The sequence below is a fragment of the Alternaria postmessia genome (assembly GCF_024291825.1).
Source record: "Alternaria postmessia strain BMP 2775 chromosome Unknown scaffold_7, whole genome shotgun sequence".
In the NCBI taxonomy this organism is placed as follows: domain Eukaryota; kingdom Fungi; phylum Ascomycota; class Dothideomycetes; order Pleosporales; family Pleosporaceae; genus Alternaria; species Alternaria postmessia.
In genome coordinates this window covers 278,755-295,220 of record NW_026260080.1, presented here as the reverse complement: position 1 = coordinate 295,220, position 16,466 = coordinate 278,755, and the positions used below count along the sequence as shown (strand labels likewise).

Below are 16,466 nucleotides of genomic sequence, written 5' to 3'. Positions count from 1 at the left end.
CTTATTCACAAAGCCAGGCTGTTAAGATTCTGTGCAGAGATCATCATAACCTATGAAGCCAAGGTTCAGAGATCAGTAAGCATCTCAGATCAACCAATCGTTTGTGTAATCATGTTCAGCCCACGGTACCGGTATGGTGGTTTGGCAATGTGTTGTTGCGCTTGGCGCAGAGCGGCTGGAGGGTGACATGCAGCTTACTTCCCCGTTATTGGTTTCTGGAACACGCCTGGAGAACAACGTCCGTGTAAAATTGCCAGACACCGGTTTTCGGGGTTTTCACCAGAACATTGTTTTGAAAGGTAGTATAGTATCGCGCCCACTTCTATTCGGATCTGGTTAGTGCAGCCCAGAAACCCGGCGTTCCAAGTCCTGAGACGTGGCGATCCGGAACAAGTAGCGGTGGGAAATCTCGAAAGTGCTCGTCATGTCATATCGGATCAGCGAATATGTTGTCTCGGGGTGTGCAGCTGAAGCCCTATCCCGCAAGCTAGCTGGGTGGCTTGCATCTCCACCCCTGTCATCTCGGCGACGTTGTGGAGTGCACGGACGCCACCTGGTGCGACGTCGCCGACTGCATTTAAGGCTGAAGATGCACGTTGCGGCTACACAAAAAGTCAGCAGATGAGAGGCGCCTTTAGCGGCTGATGTAAAACGCATTTCCATTTCGTTCAACACAAGGATAATATAATACTATGACTCCGCCTTTGTTCTTTCACAAACGGTCGCTACTATCCAGCTGGGGTACTGAGAAGACGAGAACCAACGCAATTCTAATACATGAACTCACTGATCTCGAGTAATTGCGCATCCAACGCCCTCTTCGCTTGCACACTAGCCTCCCTATTCTGATCATTAAGCCTCTCTTCATAGATCATCTGCAACAATTTCTTGACCTCCTGCTCCCCAAACACGTCACCCGGCACACCAAAGCCCTTACCATACTCTTTCGCTCGCGCGACAATCGCATCTGGGCCTGCGGTGAAGAGGTCGAAGAAAAGGGCTGCATAAGGTAACGTAGCGCCGTCTTCGATGTTCTTGAGATTCTGCTGGAGGACCAGGATGTTGAGTTGCATCAATGCACATCCGTTGGTATTCATGCGTGTTATTTTGGAAGTGCAAAGGTTGAGGAGGTAGGTGTCCATTAGGGTTGCTAGACCGCGTGTTATGTGCATGTAAGACGCGACCGGGATGTAGGTTGATACTTCGGTATCGAAGGAGACGAGTGTGGCGTTCAGGGCGAGGATGGCGGGGTCGGGGTCGCTGAGTAGAGTGTCGATGTAGACATTGGGTTGTGTGCTCGCGTTTAGCGAGTGTAGGATGGTCGAACGGATTGACAAGTGCAGTGTCCGTAAGACGCGGGTACTGAGAGCATGATAGGTTTGTACTACTGCGTCAAATATACTGTATGTTGGTCAGTAAAAGGGGGTTCTTGCAAGCGCCAAGAATACTTACGCAGCTGTGTCTGCACTTAATGGGAGATACACCTGGGCGCTCTGTGGCCTAGGATCGGCCGAGGAAAGTTGAGTCCAGCGTCTGTTGTGCCTCTGACCATTTGACTCCGCGGCAATCGGGTCAGACGCACGATCACTGATATGCCGTAGTTGCGCCGTCTTGGTAGCCAGCCATTTCATACTTGTGTACAGCAAACAGAGGCTGACAATACTCTTCCTATCCTGGATCATATCTGCCTGGTCCAGAGGCTCATCAGCTTCTACTGCTTCGATCAGAAGATCAACCTCGTTCTCGATGGCTTTGTTCAACTCCTCATAATCTGATGGGTCTGTTCGCACGAGGCGGGCAATGAGCTCTTCCATTGCTTCAGACTCCGCCCACACGGCAGGAGCCTTCATAAGACGACCACTTGCCGTAGGCTGCGATCGACTAACAAGAGCCTTGTACCAGCCACTACATTTTTGGGCGTATGTGTCCATTTGGTTGACGATGAGTTGGGAGAAAGCTTGATCATGGGGAAGGTTGTCCAACATCTTGCAGAAAGCAGTGATAAGGGTAAAGAATTGCGCAGTGCCCTGGTCAAATTAGTATATGATGCACACATCATCAGTGCATGACGTACCTTGAAGATGGGCTTCTTGGAATGTCTCGACCAATGTGGGTCCTCGTTGAATGAGTCGATCTCAATGAAAGTTTGAGAACATAACTCGATAAGGGTCTCGTCCAGCTGTGGATGGAAGACATTGACCAAGAAATCGTCTAGGAAAGAAGTCAAAGTACTCATGCTGATATCAGCATTTGAAGGCACAACCTCCTTTAGTCGGTTCAAAAAGTCTAGCGATGGCGGTAACAGAATTCCCATGTTGAAGACACTGGGCTCAACCAGAAGTTTGTGTCCGGTCGCACTGCCATCAAGATTGGTAGTCGTGTTAGTATTGACATCCTCTGGTCTCTTTGAGTCGGACACGAGTCCAGGCACGGATGTCTTGAGAATGATCTCTAGATCCTCTCGTTCTTTGGAGAGCTCTGTCGCCTTCGTATCCACGTCCGACAGCTTGAACATGCGCTTATTCCGGTCTCGAGGAGCGCGCGAGAACGCACTGCTGGTGGAGGCCTGACCTTGACCGCCTCTATAAGATGCTTCACCGTCTGTAGCAAGATAGTCGTGGAGAAGTGATCGCATCTCGCTTTGGTACAACTTCCACAATTCCTTGAAACCGCGTGTCAATGTTGCGCTTGATGCAGCTCGGTTTTCTCGTCGAACGATACCAGCCACAACGTCATGCACGACTCGATGACTTTCTGCAATCGCTTCGAACCGGGCATACAGAGTCCACATCAAATCGTTCAGGAGGGTCGTCCGGACATCCTCATTTTCGACTTCAGTCTTTGCTTTGCCCTTCTTCTTAGCCGAGTAGGCTCGTAGTATGCTCGGGTGTCGTTGCGCGACTTCATTGTTGGACTTGTCCACAACTTTGAAGAGTTCGACTGGCAACCGCTGTTCAATTGTATCCACTGCCATGTCTAGACGGCTCATCTTGTTCAGCGCCTCTATGACCAGTCGTATGTACTGGAATGTGTCTGTCTCAGGATTGTGGGTGGAATCGTCCGTCATCTGAAAATGTCAGTAGGATACATGGTAGAGTTGGGCACACATACCGGTTCTGAAGTATCGAGACCGTCTAGGAAATAGTAGAGCAAGCGGCCTCTTGCGTCAGTCTGAGCGCGCTGAGACAGATCGCCCTTGACCTGGTTCTGAGCATACTCCTTCCATCTGTCTTCGCAGTAAGGCGATTTGAGGTAGAGATGGCTGTGAAGTTCTTCGATCAATATGTCGGTCAAGGATACTTCTTGGTTGCTAAGATATGTGCGCAAGTCAGACAGGGCTCCGATCTTCTCCATTTCAGTCTTTCGTATCATTCGTAGAGCATCCTGTAGAATATCTACAGCTGTGAGAAAACGCTTCTCTGATATGCGAGCTTCCAGTCTCTCGGGGACGAGTTGGAGTTTCTCAATCGTATCAAGCATTTGCAACATCTCATCGTAATTCTGGGAGGTCGTAGCGAACTCTTTAAGTTCCGGCTTGGCCGTGGAGAGTTGTGACTTGGCCGCAACAAGTGAACCTTTAAGAGTTCTGACACGGTGTTGGGAACTCTGGAGACTGGACTGAATCTGATGGAAGGTACCAATGGAGCTGTTGAATCCCTGATGGTGTTCGTTGACGATGCCTTTCAGAGCGTTCTGCAGCTGATCATGTGTTTGCTGAAACTGACCAGCCTGGTTTGCCAGGCCGAGCGAACTCGAATCCATGAGCTTCAGGGCGACTTCGATAGGGACGCATTGGTCCTTGGTCATGAATTCCCAGTTTTGTTGTATGTATTGAAGAACCTCCTCGATCGCCTGGCTACCTTGTCCATTGTTTGCGTTCCTGGGCCGGCTCCCGTTCTGTCGCTCTCCGCTACGGCGTTTCGCTGGGCTGCGTTCAATGCTGGTAGGCCGTGTGACTTGACGAGGGCTCTCGTCACGCCCTGCAAAGCCGCCTCCTCCATAGCCCCCTGGCCGGCGCTCGCGGTCGGCGCTGGGTCTTCTTTCCATGTCATCTTCCTGAGCAAGGCCGCCATAGCCACCAGGTCGTCGGGGACGTTCGCGCTCGTTGCTCGGTCGTGGTGCATAGTCGTCCTGCTGCGCGCTCATGCCACCGTATCCGCCCGGTCTTCGTGGTCGCTCACCACTCGGTCGGTCGTCGTAGCTGCCGTCACCGCCCGCGTATCCATTATATCCTCCGCCAGCGTAGTTGCCGTTGCCATTGGCGTAGCCTCCATTGGCTCCCGCCCGCGAGTAGCCTGGATTGCGCGACATGGTGCACTCAGATGTCGCGCAGTGTTGTGTTCCTTGTGTTCCTTGTCCTTACATTCATGGCGCGCAATAGTGAGGTTTGCGCGTCATCGGGTATCTATGTGGTGCATGTGTACTGTTGCGGGGAGCTCGGGGGTGTTGGAGTAGCAGGGATCCCAGAAGTCGCGAATGTCAATGCAATGGAAAGGGAAGGACCGAAGATGAACTGGACGACACAACGCGAGGTGCGCAGGCGATTATTATATCAAATGCCTTTCACATGATACATGACATGATATGATGTAGTCTAGTTGTGCAGCTAAATTCTACAGAGAAAGCGATTCCACGGTTGCTGCCGTCAAGCATCAACGTCGCGCCAAGGCTCCCATTCCGCACGTTTCGCCGTTCCGCGCTCCCTGGAAGCTCTCACTCGCGATTCTTTATCCAACCACCAACGCAGGCACGAATCAGCCTCGCGCCTTTACCTCTTCACGCCTTCCCCCCTGCTATGTCGCGCTGATCCCGTCTCCGTCCCCGAATCAATCGCGAAACCATCTCCCCCGACCGCGACTTGTCCGCAAACATGGCTGCAGTTTACGCCAATGGCGCGAATGGCGTGAACGGCGCTGGCAGCATGTTCCCACCACCACGATACTCGGATGTGCCCAGCTCCATCACCATCTCTGTCGCCGATGATGAGGGAGGCCAGCTCGATGTCGAAATCCCCTTGGACGAGCAGATCCAGGACGACCCAACCGAGCTATGCGACATTTTGGAGGCTGAGAAGAGCGCGACATCGACGTGGGTCCAGGTCGCCGTCGCCTATGCGAAGCGCAAGAGGATAGAGACGGCCATAGATGTGCTGAGACAGGCCACTCAGGTCTTCAATCGCGCGCGCGGCGAGGACAGGCTCAGCATCCTCAACGGTCTCTGCTGGCTGTACCTGCTCAAATGTCGCGAAGCACCGCGCGTCAGGCCTCGTAAGCCATCATATCATGTCCACGTACGTTCTCATGACTGACACATACTAGAAAACGCAGATGGAGATGTCAAACTGAAGGAGTACTGGATCCAATCGGCTACTGGCGTACTCAACGATGCCTCCCGTATCAGCCCCTCGCATCCCCCGCTGTTCCTCGCTCGTGGTGTCTTATACCTCCTCAAGGCTTCGCTCCAGGGCCCTGCGACCGCTGCCGGCTCCACAGTCAGCCCTGAGCGCATGGAGACGCTGAAACAGGCTGCAAAATGCTTCGAAGACGCGCTGAGGGCATCCAACGGAAGGAACCTCATGGCCAAGATGGGAAAGGCCCGTGTTCACTACTCCATGGGCAAGTGGGCAGACGCTCTGAAGGGATACCAGAACATCCTCGAGAGCTCTCCCGACCTCCTCGATCCAGATCCGCGCATCGGTATTGGCTGCTGTTTCTGGCAACTTGGTCACAAGGACGAAGCTGCCAACGCCTGGCAGAGATCTCTCGAGCTGAATCCAAAATCCAAGATTGCCTTGATTTTGATGGGTATCTACAACTTTCAGCAGACTGCCAACCTGTCCACGTCCGATCCCAAGTTCGCCGCATTGATCAAGAAGGCAACGGGTGAATACATCCAGCCCGCACTGAAGATTGACAACCAGTACCCCTTGAGTTGTGCCACGGTTGGTAGCTATCTTGCTCTGAGGAGGGACCTTGCCAAAACCGAAGACGTTGCGAAGCGTGCCATCGAGCTTACCGACACCAATGCCATAGCTAGCGATGGTTGGTACCTACGAGCCAAGGTTGCGCATCAACAAGAGAACACTTCGCTTGCCGCGGAATACTATCAGAAGTCTGACCAGGCTCGAGGAGGCGAGGAGCGAGGTTTCGTACCAGCCAAGTTCGGACTGGCTCAGATGAACGTCTTGATGAACAACTACGACGGCGCCAAATTCCGTCTCGAGAAGATTCTCCAGCAATCGCCCAACGTGGAAGCGCAGACCCTCCTTGGTACCTTGTTTGCTGAGGACGTTTTTACCGCTCAGAACAACAAATCCACCGAAGACAAATCTGCAGAGCTGAAGAAGGCACTAAAATATCTCGAGAGCGTACAGAGCGCGTGGAAGGACCCCAAGAAGAAGGTCACTCCTGACCAGTCGGTACTGCTCAACCTGGCCAGGCTCTATGAGACGGAACACCCTGAAAAGAGCCTAAAGTGTCTTGAGGAGGTAGAGCAGATGGAGATCGAGGCCATTCCAGAGGAAGACTACCCAGAAGGAGTCGAAGAGGGCGCCGAACTCACAGCAGCACTTCGCCAACTCCTACCACCACAACTACTCAACAACATGGGATGTTTCCACTTCCAGGCCGAACGCTACGTACGTGCTCAGGAGCTTTTCCAGGTAGCCCTCAACGCCTGTGTTAACGCAGAGAACCGCGACGATACGATCGATACAGACGCACTTGTGACCTCTATCAGCTTCAACCTAGCCCGAACTTATGAAGCTGAGGGCCAAGCGGAGGAAGCTAAGAAGGTGTACAACAGTCTGCTACAACGACACCCCGATTACGTCGACGCGCGCATTCGTCTGACCTACATTGCGCTAAGGGAGAACCCACAAGATGAGGGCCCCAGGGCGATGAAGCATCTCTTCAAAGAGAACGAGGACAATGTCGAGGTGCGCGCCTTGTACGGATGGTACGTCAACAAATCCAAGAAGAGGACGTCCAACTTCGCTGCGGATGACGAGCAGCGGCTCTACAAACACACTCTGCAGAAGTCTGATAAACATGACCGCTACTCGCTCATGGGCATGGGCAACATCCATCTCGCCATCGCGCGTGAGATGCCTCGAAGTTCAGAACAGGACAAAGAGAAGCGACGAAAGGGCTACGAGCGAGCAGTGGAGTTCTTCGACAAGGTGCTGCAACTCGATCCCAAAAACGCGTACGCTGCTCAGGGTATCGCAATCGCACTGGTAGAAGACAAGAAGGATTACTCGACAGCCTTGCAAATCTTCACCAAGGTGAGGGAGACGCTCAAGGACCACAGTGTATTTGTCAACTTGGGTCACACATACTGTGAGATTAGGCAGTACGCGCGAGCCATCGAAAACGTATGCTTACCCTACTTCCCCCTGATATGTCATGCTAACACATCCTAGTACGAAGCAGCCCTATCCAGGAACAGGCATAATGACCCAAAGATTTTGGCTTGTCTAGGACGAACTTGGTATCTCCGAGCGAAACACGAACGAAGCCTTGCCGGATACCGAACAGCTCTCGACTACTCAAAGCAAGCCCTCAAGGCCGCTCCTGCAGACCTCAACTCCCAGTTCAATGTCGCCTTTGTCCAGTTCCAGATTGCTTCACAGGTTCACCAGCTCAAAGAGACGCAGCGCACGCTTGAAGAAGTCGATGAGGCTGCAACAGGTCTGACTGAGGCGATCGAAGCACTCGACAAGCTCGCCAAGGAGGAGACACCACCTTTCCCACGTGCAGACATTACCTCTCGTGCAAACATGGGTCGCAACACCATCGCAAAGCAGCTTGAGCGTGATCGCGAGCAGCAAGCAATATACGAGGGGGAGAACGCGACCAAGCTCGACCAAGCGCGTCGTATTCGCGAAGCTGAAGTACGTCGCCGTGAGGAAGAGAAGGCACGCGCGGAGGCAGAGGCTTTGGAGAAGAAGCGCAAGTACGCCGAAGAGCAACAGCGCCTCCTCCAGCGTGACCGCGAGCTCATGGAGAAACGCAATGAAGAAGAGCGTAGACGCATGGAAGAGGATGAGGACAAGGAAGTCCGCAAGGCAGAGCGGAAAGCGCGCGGTCCTAAGGGCCCGAAGCGGAAGAAGAAGAACGCTGACTCTGACACCGATGATGGTCTGCCCTCTGACGACGATGAACCGCGTTCAAGGCGCAGGAGGACTACGGCTAGTGGCACCGAGGATCTATCCGACGAAGAGCGACCCCGTGAGAAGAAGAAGAGGAAGCTGGCTCGTAAGAGCGAACCTGCCGGTAAATACAAGTCGGCAGAGTTCATCGACGATGAGAGCGACGAAGAGGCTGCCGGCCCTGCCGACGATGCTAACGCGGCGGCGGGCAGTGACGATGAAGGTGCCGCAACTGCAGCTCCCCGTCCCCGCAAAGCCCGCGTCGTCGACGACGAAGACGAAGATGACGACGCTGTCGCTGCACCGAAGGCGAATGGCGACGTTGCCATGGATGATGACGAAGACGAGTAAAGTCGTCTCGTGTCAACTCATGGTCAAGTCTCATAGCTTTGGAGCTGAAGGAAGGCTCGCATTCGGCGTTTGAAATATCTTGTCTAATCTTCTGCACTGTTATAGTTTTCCATCTCACATTCTTGCATCAGCGCTACGGCGTCTTGGGGACGGAACATGAATCATCATCAGCTCGTCTATTCTATAGCACCACTAAAATTTGTATACCACACGCACGGGGGCGGAATAGAGTAGCAAGTCAAGTAAATGTACAATAGAGCTTTCTTCGAAATCCTCTACTTTGACTTGAAACGACTGCTTGTGATGCCAACGTAGTAGTAATCTGTTCAAAGCGCCCATTCATCCTTGTCGTCCGTCGCGCTGATAAAAGGTTCGTTGACGAGTTTAACAGCAAGTTCACCGCACAACACACTATTCACGTTAGCAATCCGTTCTCAAAAGATACAGCAAGAAGAACTTACCAGCTACTCCCAACCAAAGCATCCAACTCCCTAATCGCCCTCTCACTGCCCTTGCCCACCTTGACTCCTCTCTGCACCTCAGCCTGCAACTCCGCAATCCTCTTCCCCCTCGCAATACCCGCAAGCTCCACCACCCTCTTAGCCAGACAATCACTGTGGAAAGCATGCTGGCAGGGAAACACAAAGAACTGGCGAGCCAACAAGGGTAAACCACAGACGTAGCATCGCTCCCCCGGTTCCACAATAGCATATCGCTGCTCCAGGGCTTTGATATCGGATTTGATGTGTGTAGCCGTCGCTTCACTATCATCCATTTCCTGTTTCAAGCTATCGATCTTGTGACTGTAGTCCTCTAGCGCAGCACAAATCTCCTCTTTGAAGTCGTCGATGACGACGAAATCAGGGAAGAAGGGAATCAAGTCTTCTATTCTGAGTAGGTCGACTCTTCTCAAGAACTCGATAGCCGTCTTGATGCCGCTGGATTGCGAAATCACTTTCTTGGCAATGGCGAGCCAGAGCTTCTTGCGCAGAGGGGGTGATGTGTTGGACCGGTCGGCTACGGTGGACGCGAGGTCTACTTCATCGTACTTCAGGGCGAGGTCGACGGCTTGCACGTATTGTTGCATGGAGCTGTAGATGTGGACACATGATTGGACACGTTTGTGTTGGATACAGAGGCGAAGGGCAAAGTCTGCGTCGTAGTTTTGTTCATGGGCGAGAGATTGGCCTTCGAGGTAGGCGAGAAGGGCGGATTCGTCGGGGGTCGGGTGCGAGGCGTAGATAGAGATGAGAGTGTTGTGGATGGCCGCGTCGGTAGAGTTGTGTTGGTTGATTTCGAAGAGGAGGTAGCGGACTGCTTGATTTTGGGCAAGTGAGGCTTTGGTGTGGTTGTTGTAGTTGAGGAAAGCTGGGATGAGCTTTTGGGCGTCGAACGTCGAATGGCGCATCATAATGTCAACCAGCTCGACAGGCACATGTGCCATCAGAACGGAACTGTATTTGTAGAAGATCTCTGGATCTGTCTGTTTTTTGAGGACATCCAAAGACTCCTGCCATCGCTCGCGCTGCACCCAGTACGACAAGACGTAGTTATAGTCATTGACCACAGTAGCGAAGTACAGCAGTTCCTCCTCGCGACCGTGGCTGCTGATGATCTCATAGACGGTCTTGCGATCCAGGTCAGCCTTGTATTTCGATACAAAGTCCTGGTACTCTTTACGGATGACCGACAATTGATCATGGGTTTCAGCAGTGTTCATACTCTCTGACAGCTCCGCCTTTGTAGTGATAGTGTCGTCGAGAGTGTTGAGCTTAGCCATATAGAGCTCAATTAACCAGGTAGCGACCATGGTCCTCTGCATGATTGACGACTTCTTGAGAGTGGAGAGCTTCGTGACCAAGTACTTCCTCAGAGCGTCTTGCTCGCCGTTGTCGATGAACGTCAATGCAACCTGCTCAAAAGGTTTCGTGCTTCGGCCGTAGACTGTCGCAGCCTCCATCCATTGGCTCTTTCCAACGAGATAATCACCAGATGCTGTTGCCACTGCATCCTTCTGAGCTGGCGTTTTGGCATACTGTGAAGCCGCTTCGAATTGTTGTGCTCTGAGCATGATCTTCCAGACATCCCTACTCTCGTCGGTCACAACAATTTCGAAGATCTCCTGGGTTGTGAAGAGCCAGTAAGTATTCTTCTTCAAGTCGACCACCAGGCCAAGCGCACTTTGTCCGGGCTCCAGCACAACCTGATCAAGGACCACAGTATCGTCCAGGCGGTTGATGGCTACGATTCTGCCTTCAACGAGCTGTAGAATATGCCACTGGCTCAATATCATCGAGCTGACTGCGTCTTGTGTTCGTCGTGTCCGTCCGCTAGCAGTTTGTGAAGGTGGTACTTGGGATCTGGGCAGCATCTTCGCGTCTCCTAGAACTTTGCTGCCCAATTCAGAGGTATCTTGCGATAAGTACAGCTTGCCGTGTAACACGCCTTGTGACGTAAGCCAACCAAAGATCCTCTCCGCGTTCGATTCCTCGCGATTTGGGTTCTCCTGGTTCTCTGGGGAGACAGAGAGTAGTGAAGTTGCTGTAGAGGCCACATTCGACACCTCATGCACTGTCGCAGATTCGCTTTCGAACAATTTCGAGAATATAGATCCGCTGCCTTCGGATCCTTGACGTCCGACTTTGCCTGCGAAATGCAGGAAGGTCGAAGGTGTCGCAACGATGATGCGCCGCAGATCTGTTCTTCCTGGCACCATATCTGTCCAGAGCCCCGTGATAGGGCCATCGTTTGTCCTATACACGCTCTTCAGGTATCTCTCTTCTCTTCTGTAGAACTCGGAGGACGGCTCGATATACACTTCGTAGACATTGCCGTCCGATGCTCCTACAAGTATCTCGCGCGTCGACGCTGTAGGTTGAGAGGGATTCCACGATATGCTTTCTATGACGACACCTTTCAACCGTGATAGCGCCTTCGGTGTCCGTGATTGTGTATGGAGGTAGTAGTTCTCGGCGAGGGTAGTGGTTACGATGAGATGGGACGCGGAGGGGTCGAGGAAAAGTCGTCTGATGACGCCGACTTCTGACGGCTTTTTCGGTAGGTCGATGTCTTGAATCAAGTAAGCAATTGTCCGTCATTTTCCTTCTTTGTGCGGCTTTGCCCTACGAACCGTCTATATCAGCGGGACTATCAAGGTCTATACGCAGGATGCGCCCAGTGGACAAGGCCAGTACCACCACATTGTTCGCTACGGCAGCGGCCACAAAGTCGGAGGAGATGTTGAACTGTAGAGTGACGCGCTCTATGTTGAACATAGGGCCCGACGCATCCTCTTGCATGTTGCTCGTGCTAGGCGGCGCATACCCGCTCGAGGTATCGTAAGCCATGGTGGGCTTGGTGTGCAGCTCTCAGCTATTGTAGGTTCGTACTCATTATTCGCGCGACGATTCACAGCCCCTGTACTCTTCCTCACCGTGCTGCTGAGTTTCGCTACAGCTACGAGCGCATCTGGTTGTTGGTGACGCCTAAGCTTGGAGCTTGGACTTCGGCGATGGAGCGGAGATAAGCCGGGGTTGGCATGGCACCATGTCAGTTCGCGTCCTCGCTCTTCATGCTCTTCTGCGACCTTTTCATCATCTTAGCAGTAGAAAGTTCTGCAAAGCCTTATAATGCTCATCACTAAGATGTAATAGAAGTATTCGGGTCTGAACTAACCCCCAAATAGCCAAAGGCTGGAGGTCTCTTCACCTAGGTGAGAGCGGCCATACCGACAATGGCCTCACCATGAGGCCCATGTGCTCACGCTCGTTCACCTTCATTTTGCGAATCAGGCTACTCGACTTTCATCTTTTGTGTGTTTTAGTTTTGAATTTTTTCCCTCCACTACATCTTCCTCAGTAGCACACGTGCAGCCGATTCCGAGACAGACTCACATATCATGTAGCGTACACCCTCTATCAATTGCATATATACTAAAACAGGCAGGGAGCTCGGCCGTGAGATGGTGCAAGTGGTCGTAGGCCCCGACAAAAAGCCTTTCACGTTCCACAAGAAACTCATTCGCCGACACTCAGAATACTTCTCTCGCGCGTTTGGACCCAGGTTCAAGGAAGGCGAAGAAAATACACTGTATCTTGCCGAGGCCGATGAGACTTCCTGTCTTCTGTTTCAGTCTTGGATTTACCTACAAACTGCTCGTTCGCTGCACCCCGTGTCTGCCCCTTCCCTGGCAGAACTTGGACAGGTCGTGAATTTTGAAAAGTTTGACCCAGCATCCTTTTCTGGTACCTGGATCCAAGATTTGATTTCTGAAAACACCGAACTCGCTCTCAAGCGTCATTTGATTGGCCTCTACATCTTCGCCGACGCTTATGAGTGTATGGCCCTGCGAAACGACATCATGAGTGCTTTCATGCGTCTCGACACACGATCAAATTCTAATATGGGCTTCGATCTGGCTCCCTTGATTTTTGGATCCGTTCCGTCTTCCTCTACGCTCTGTAGGTACATCGTCAGATCAACGGCAAGTCACGGGCTCCTGAAACACTACAATGACAAGGTCGCGAAGTCACAGCCCCAAGAGTTCAAGTCTGAGTTATTGGCTATTGGTGAGCAGCGAGGCCAAGGGTTTGCGGAGGGCCTGGGCGATCCTTGCAACTTTCACGAGCATGCTAAGGATGAAGATATGCGGCTATGCGATTCGGTCTGGCTGAGAGGACAATTTTACATTGACGCTCTTATCTCAGCGTGTATGGAAGTCGTTGATGCGCAGTCCTCGAACTGAAGGTTGTTATCAAAGGTCCCTATCGAAGATATTGATGGGCAGAATTTCGACGAGTGAATGACCAGCGAGGTTTATGAGATAAAGGGGACTGCACATCTTGTGTACACCAAGTCGGGTCTTCCAAAATCTGTACACATCGATACGATCCAGCTTGATAGCCGTCCAAAGAGAATTCTCTCATGATCATAGACTACCCTCAATCGGTTTCACCATCTTATTCAACACCAGGACGTCTAGAGATCACTTCGGCGATCCTTTTATCTCGTTCATCATCGCGTCCAAACTCCTAACCAATGTCAGTACATAATTTCGCTCTCACCAGTTTTACGATGGCTTACCTTGCGAAACACTGTTTCGAATTCCTCCTGCTCCATCTCAAAGAGATACGTGATATCCCATGGACAGAACTTCCACGGGAACGGTTTGCTATCCAGATCGATCAAGTCTTGATACGCTGCCACTCTGCTAAAGCCCTCAGTGCGCAGACGATAAACGTATGGTGCGATTAACGCTAACATGGATAACATGCCGCGACTCCCCGACGCAGCGTGATATCTTTGCTTGTCGATTTTGAAAACGAGGACACTATTCTTGTTTGATATCGTGAACAAGCTTTCCAGGTCGGCCTCCATGGAATCAGTAGGGACAATGTACGGTATAGGGTTGAAACTCATGAGGAGCCAATGAACAACGTCTGCAGGGACGATCCCTCGGTGCCAGACATCTGTCGTAAGAAATCTCTTCAACAGACAATCCTCGGGATCAAAATTGAAGCGACCGGTACGATACCAGTGCTCGGCTATCTCTTTGCCCACTGCTTCGCCCGTGTACTCGACGAACTTCCACACGTCGCTACGCATACCAGGATCTTCTGGCATGGATATTTCAGCATCGAAGAAAGGGTGTTCTAGTTTTCCAGTCTCATCGTTGAAGGTTTCATGCGCTTTCAGAACGTAATGTTGCTTGTGTGGGGTAACGATCTGGTCATAAACCATATCTCTCAGCTCACGAGGCAGGGCTGCATGAAATGCAGAGCAAAACTCAAGCTGCGATTGACGATGCCGCTCGTAGAATTCGAATAGGCGTTCTTCCTGGGTTATTCTGCGATGATTCGATTAGTCGTACGTCGCTGATATCAGTGTGCGTAGCTCACTCGACCGGAAGATACCCAGCATCCGATGTGCGATGTGGATTTTTCCTTGCTACACTTAGTGACCTGCAAATACGTCTTGGTTTTATATCGCATGACCTACATCTCGTGCTGCATTGAATGCGAATAGTTAGAATGACCAGCCTTCATTGTGGACGAGCAAAAACCGGAAGAAGCTAGTTGCGTGGAGTTTGAGTCTTATACTTGAACTTAAGACGTTGAGAAAAGCGTGTATGCTATCATGAGTATTCATGGATTCGATTGCTTCTATACAAGAGAGCCAGGAGAATGATCACGGCGGAGTCATTGATGTCCAAGCCACAATACGCGAAGGATGGCGCTGACTCAAAATGAGTCATGACACAGGTACAGGGAGGCAAGAGATCAGCCTTTCGGTGACTATCTTTGCGAAATATATACGAAAATTGTCTGTGCTGAGACGAAAGCAATGGCGGAGGGAGCAATTCCGTATCGTATGTCTTTTAGCCAATGTAGCCTTTCGTCTTCATCTCTTCCTCTGTCCATCTCCATAGTCTTTCGCCCAAATCTTCTGGTGCATTGCGCGGCATAATTATCTTGCTTTTCTTAGCAATTGGATCTAGGTAGCCTCCTGACATTTCTGCAGTAAAGTCTGTTCCAACAACTGCAAAAAGCTGCGTCCAGCTTCCCTTGTCAGCGCTGATCATAAAGCCGACTGCGCGAAATAAACATCTCATGGGATTCGAGGATAGGATTGAAATGCCGGGCATATCGACGTGATCAGTAAGATTGCTAGACGGTGGGCCCAGTCAGTAAAGGAATTGAGCGAAAGAAGTACCTCGAACTCACGTGTCAATGATACCCGGATGCAGCGACGAGGTCCAGATTCCCTTTGTGTTCAACATCTGGTGAAGAGAGAGCGCATGGAGGTAGTTCGCTAGTTTGCTTTGTCCATATCTCACCCAGGGACTGTATCCGGAGCCTTGGAGGTTGATGTCTCCGAACACAATGCCCTCAGACGGCGCCATGCGGTGGTTTGCGGACGACACGTTGACGATTCTGACGGCACCTACCGGCTCTGTAGCAGCCGTAGACTGGAGAAGCGGAATTAAGAGGTAGGTGAACAACCAGTGAGCGATGTAGTTTGTCTGTTGGACACATTCAATTAGCTAAGCATCAAAATGGAAAAGGAAGACCTCACCTGCCATTGGACCTCATATCGATCTTTAGATATCTCATTTGCGACGGCCATTATACCAGCATTGTTCACTATTCCATGCAACTTGTCTTCTTCGCTGTAGATGAGAGTTAGCAGCGATTCAATTGCAGGACGAAGTAGAGTACCAGAGAAGTTGCTGTGCAGCACTCTTGACAGATTGCAAGTCCAACATATCCATCACCAGTACAGCAATTCTGAGATCCATCCGCTTGGTTTGTGCTCTGATCTCTTCTATAGCTCGCTGTGCCTTTTCCGACGATCTTGCAGTTAGGTAGACTTTGGCGTTATGTTGAGCAAGATGTAGCACTGTTTGTTTCCCACTGGTATAGATTAGCTAAAGGATGTCGTCGGTATGACATTGCACATTACATTCCACTGTTCCCACCTGTGACGACATAGACTTTACCAGATAAATCCGGGATGCCATTGTCTGGGTTGAAGGTCGAAGATAACATAATGATAGACTTTTGAGAGAGAAGTTGACGTATTCTAAGATAGGCTCACCGCATGAGCTGCTTGTGGGATATATTTGAGGTACCTAGATAGTGCCGAGCGCATTATGCTGCGGACGAAAGAGAACGGCAACCACGGACGACCCAACATGGCGCTTTGAAGACAAGATATGAAAACCACCGAGACACTCGGAGGAACAAGGGACTTCGTAGAGACGACCGGACGAAATTGAACAAGATGAGGTGCTGCTTCTGCTCCAATGTATAGTGCTCTTAAACTCCGCTAGTTCTCCAAAAGTCCGCAACACTGTCGGATCGTGTCCCGGCACGGACCACTCTTCAATCTTTCAACATAGAGATAGCGATCTGGTGAAGCCCGGATCATGCTGGGCACCTTGTCCAACGCCACTACCTTGTAG

General features: G+C 51.4%; 5 protein-coding genes across 5 annotated transcripts; 2 read left to right on the top strand and 3 right to left on the bottom strand.

Moving 5' to 3' along the window:
- Positions 1 to 770: 770 nt before the first annotated feature.
- J4E82_001863 (uncharacterized protein) lies at positions 771 to 4,311 on the bottom strand (the record flags this gene model as incomplete). The annotated part of the gene is made up of 4 exons (XM_051728170.1): positions 771 to 1,401; positions 1,453 to 2,027; positions 2,075 to 3,067; positions 3,112 to 4,311. 4 exons carry the CDS (start codon positions 4,309 to 4,311, stop codon positions 771 to 773), a joined length of 3,399 nt encoding a protein of 1,132 aa, XP_051592052.1.
- A 559-nt stretch (positions 4,312 to 4,870) lies between these two features.
- J4E82_001862 (uncharacterized protein) lies at positions 4,871 to 8,503 on the top strand (the record flags this gene model as incomplete). The annotated part of the gene is made up of 3 exons (XM_051728169.1): positions 4,871 to 5,267; positions 5,319 to 7,375; positions 7,424 to 8,503. 3 exons carry the CDS (start codon positions 4,871 to 4,873, stop codon positions 8,501 to 8,503), a joined length of 3,534 nt encoding a protein of 1,177 aa, XP_051592051.1.
- A 326-nt stretch (positions 8,504 to 8,829) lies between these two features.
- Positions 8,830 to 11,850, bottom strand: J4E82_001861 (uncharacterized protein; the record flags this gene model as incomplete). Its single annotated transcript, XM_051728168.1, has 3 exons — positions 8,830 to 8,914; positions 8,965 to 11,572; positions 11,634 to 11,850. 3 exons carry the CDS (start codon positions 11,848 to 11,850, stop codon positions 8,830 to 8,832), a joined length of 2,910 nt encoding a protein of 969 aa, XP_051592050.1.
- A 614-nt stretch (positions 11,851 to 12,464) lies between these two features.
- Positions 12,465 to 13,247, top strand: J4E82_001860 (uncharacterized protein; the record flags this gene model as incomplete). Its single annotated transcript, XM_051728167.1, has 1 exon — positions 12,465 to 13,247. One exon carries the CDS (start codon positions 12,465 to 12,467, stop codon positions 13,245 to 13,247), a length of 783 nt encoding a protein of 260 aa, XP_051592049.1.
- A 214-nt stretch (positions 13,248 to 13,461) lies between these two features.
- J4E82_001859 (uncharacterized protein) lies at positions 13,462 to 14,547 on the bottom strand (the record flags this gene model as incomplete). Its single annotated transcript, XM_051728166.1, has 4 exons — positions 13,462 to 13,533; positions 13,586 to 14,348; positions 14,401 to 14,445; positions 14,501 to 14,547. 4 exons carry the CDS (start codon positions 14,545 to 14,547, stop codon positions 13,462 to 13,464), a joined length of 927 nt encoding a protein of 308 aa, XP_051592048.1.
- Positions 14,548 to 16,466: the final 1,919 nt, after the last annotated feature.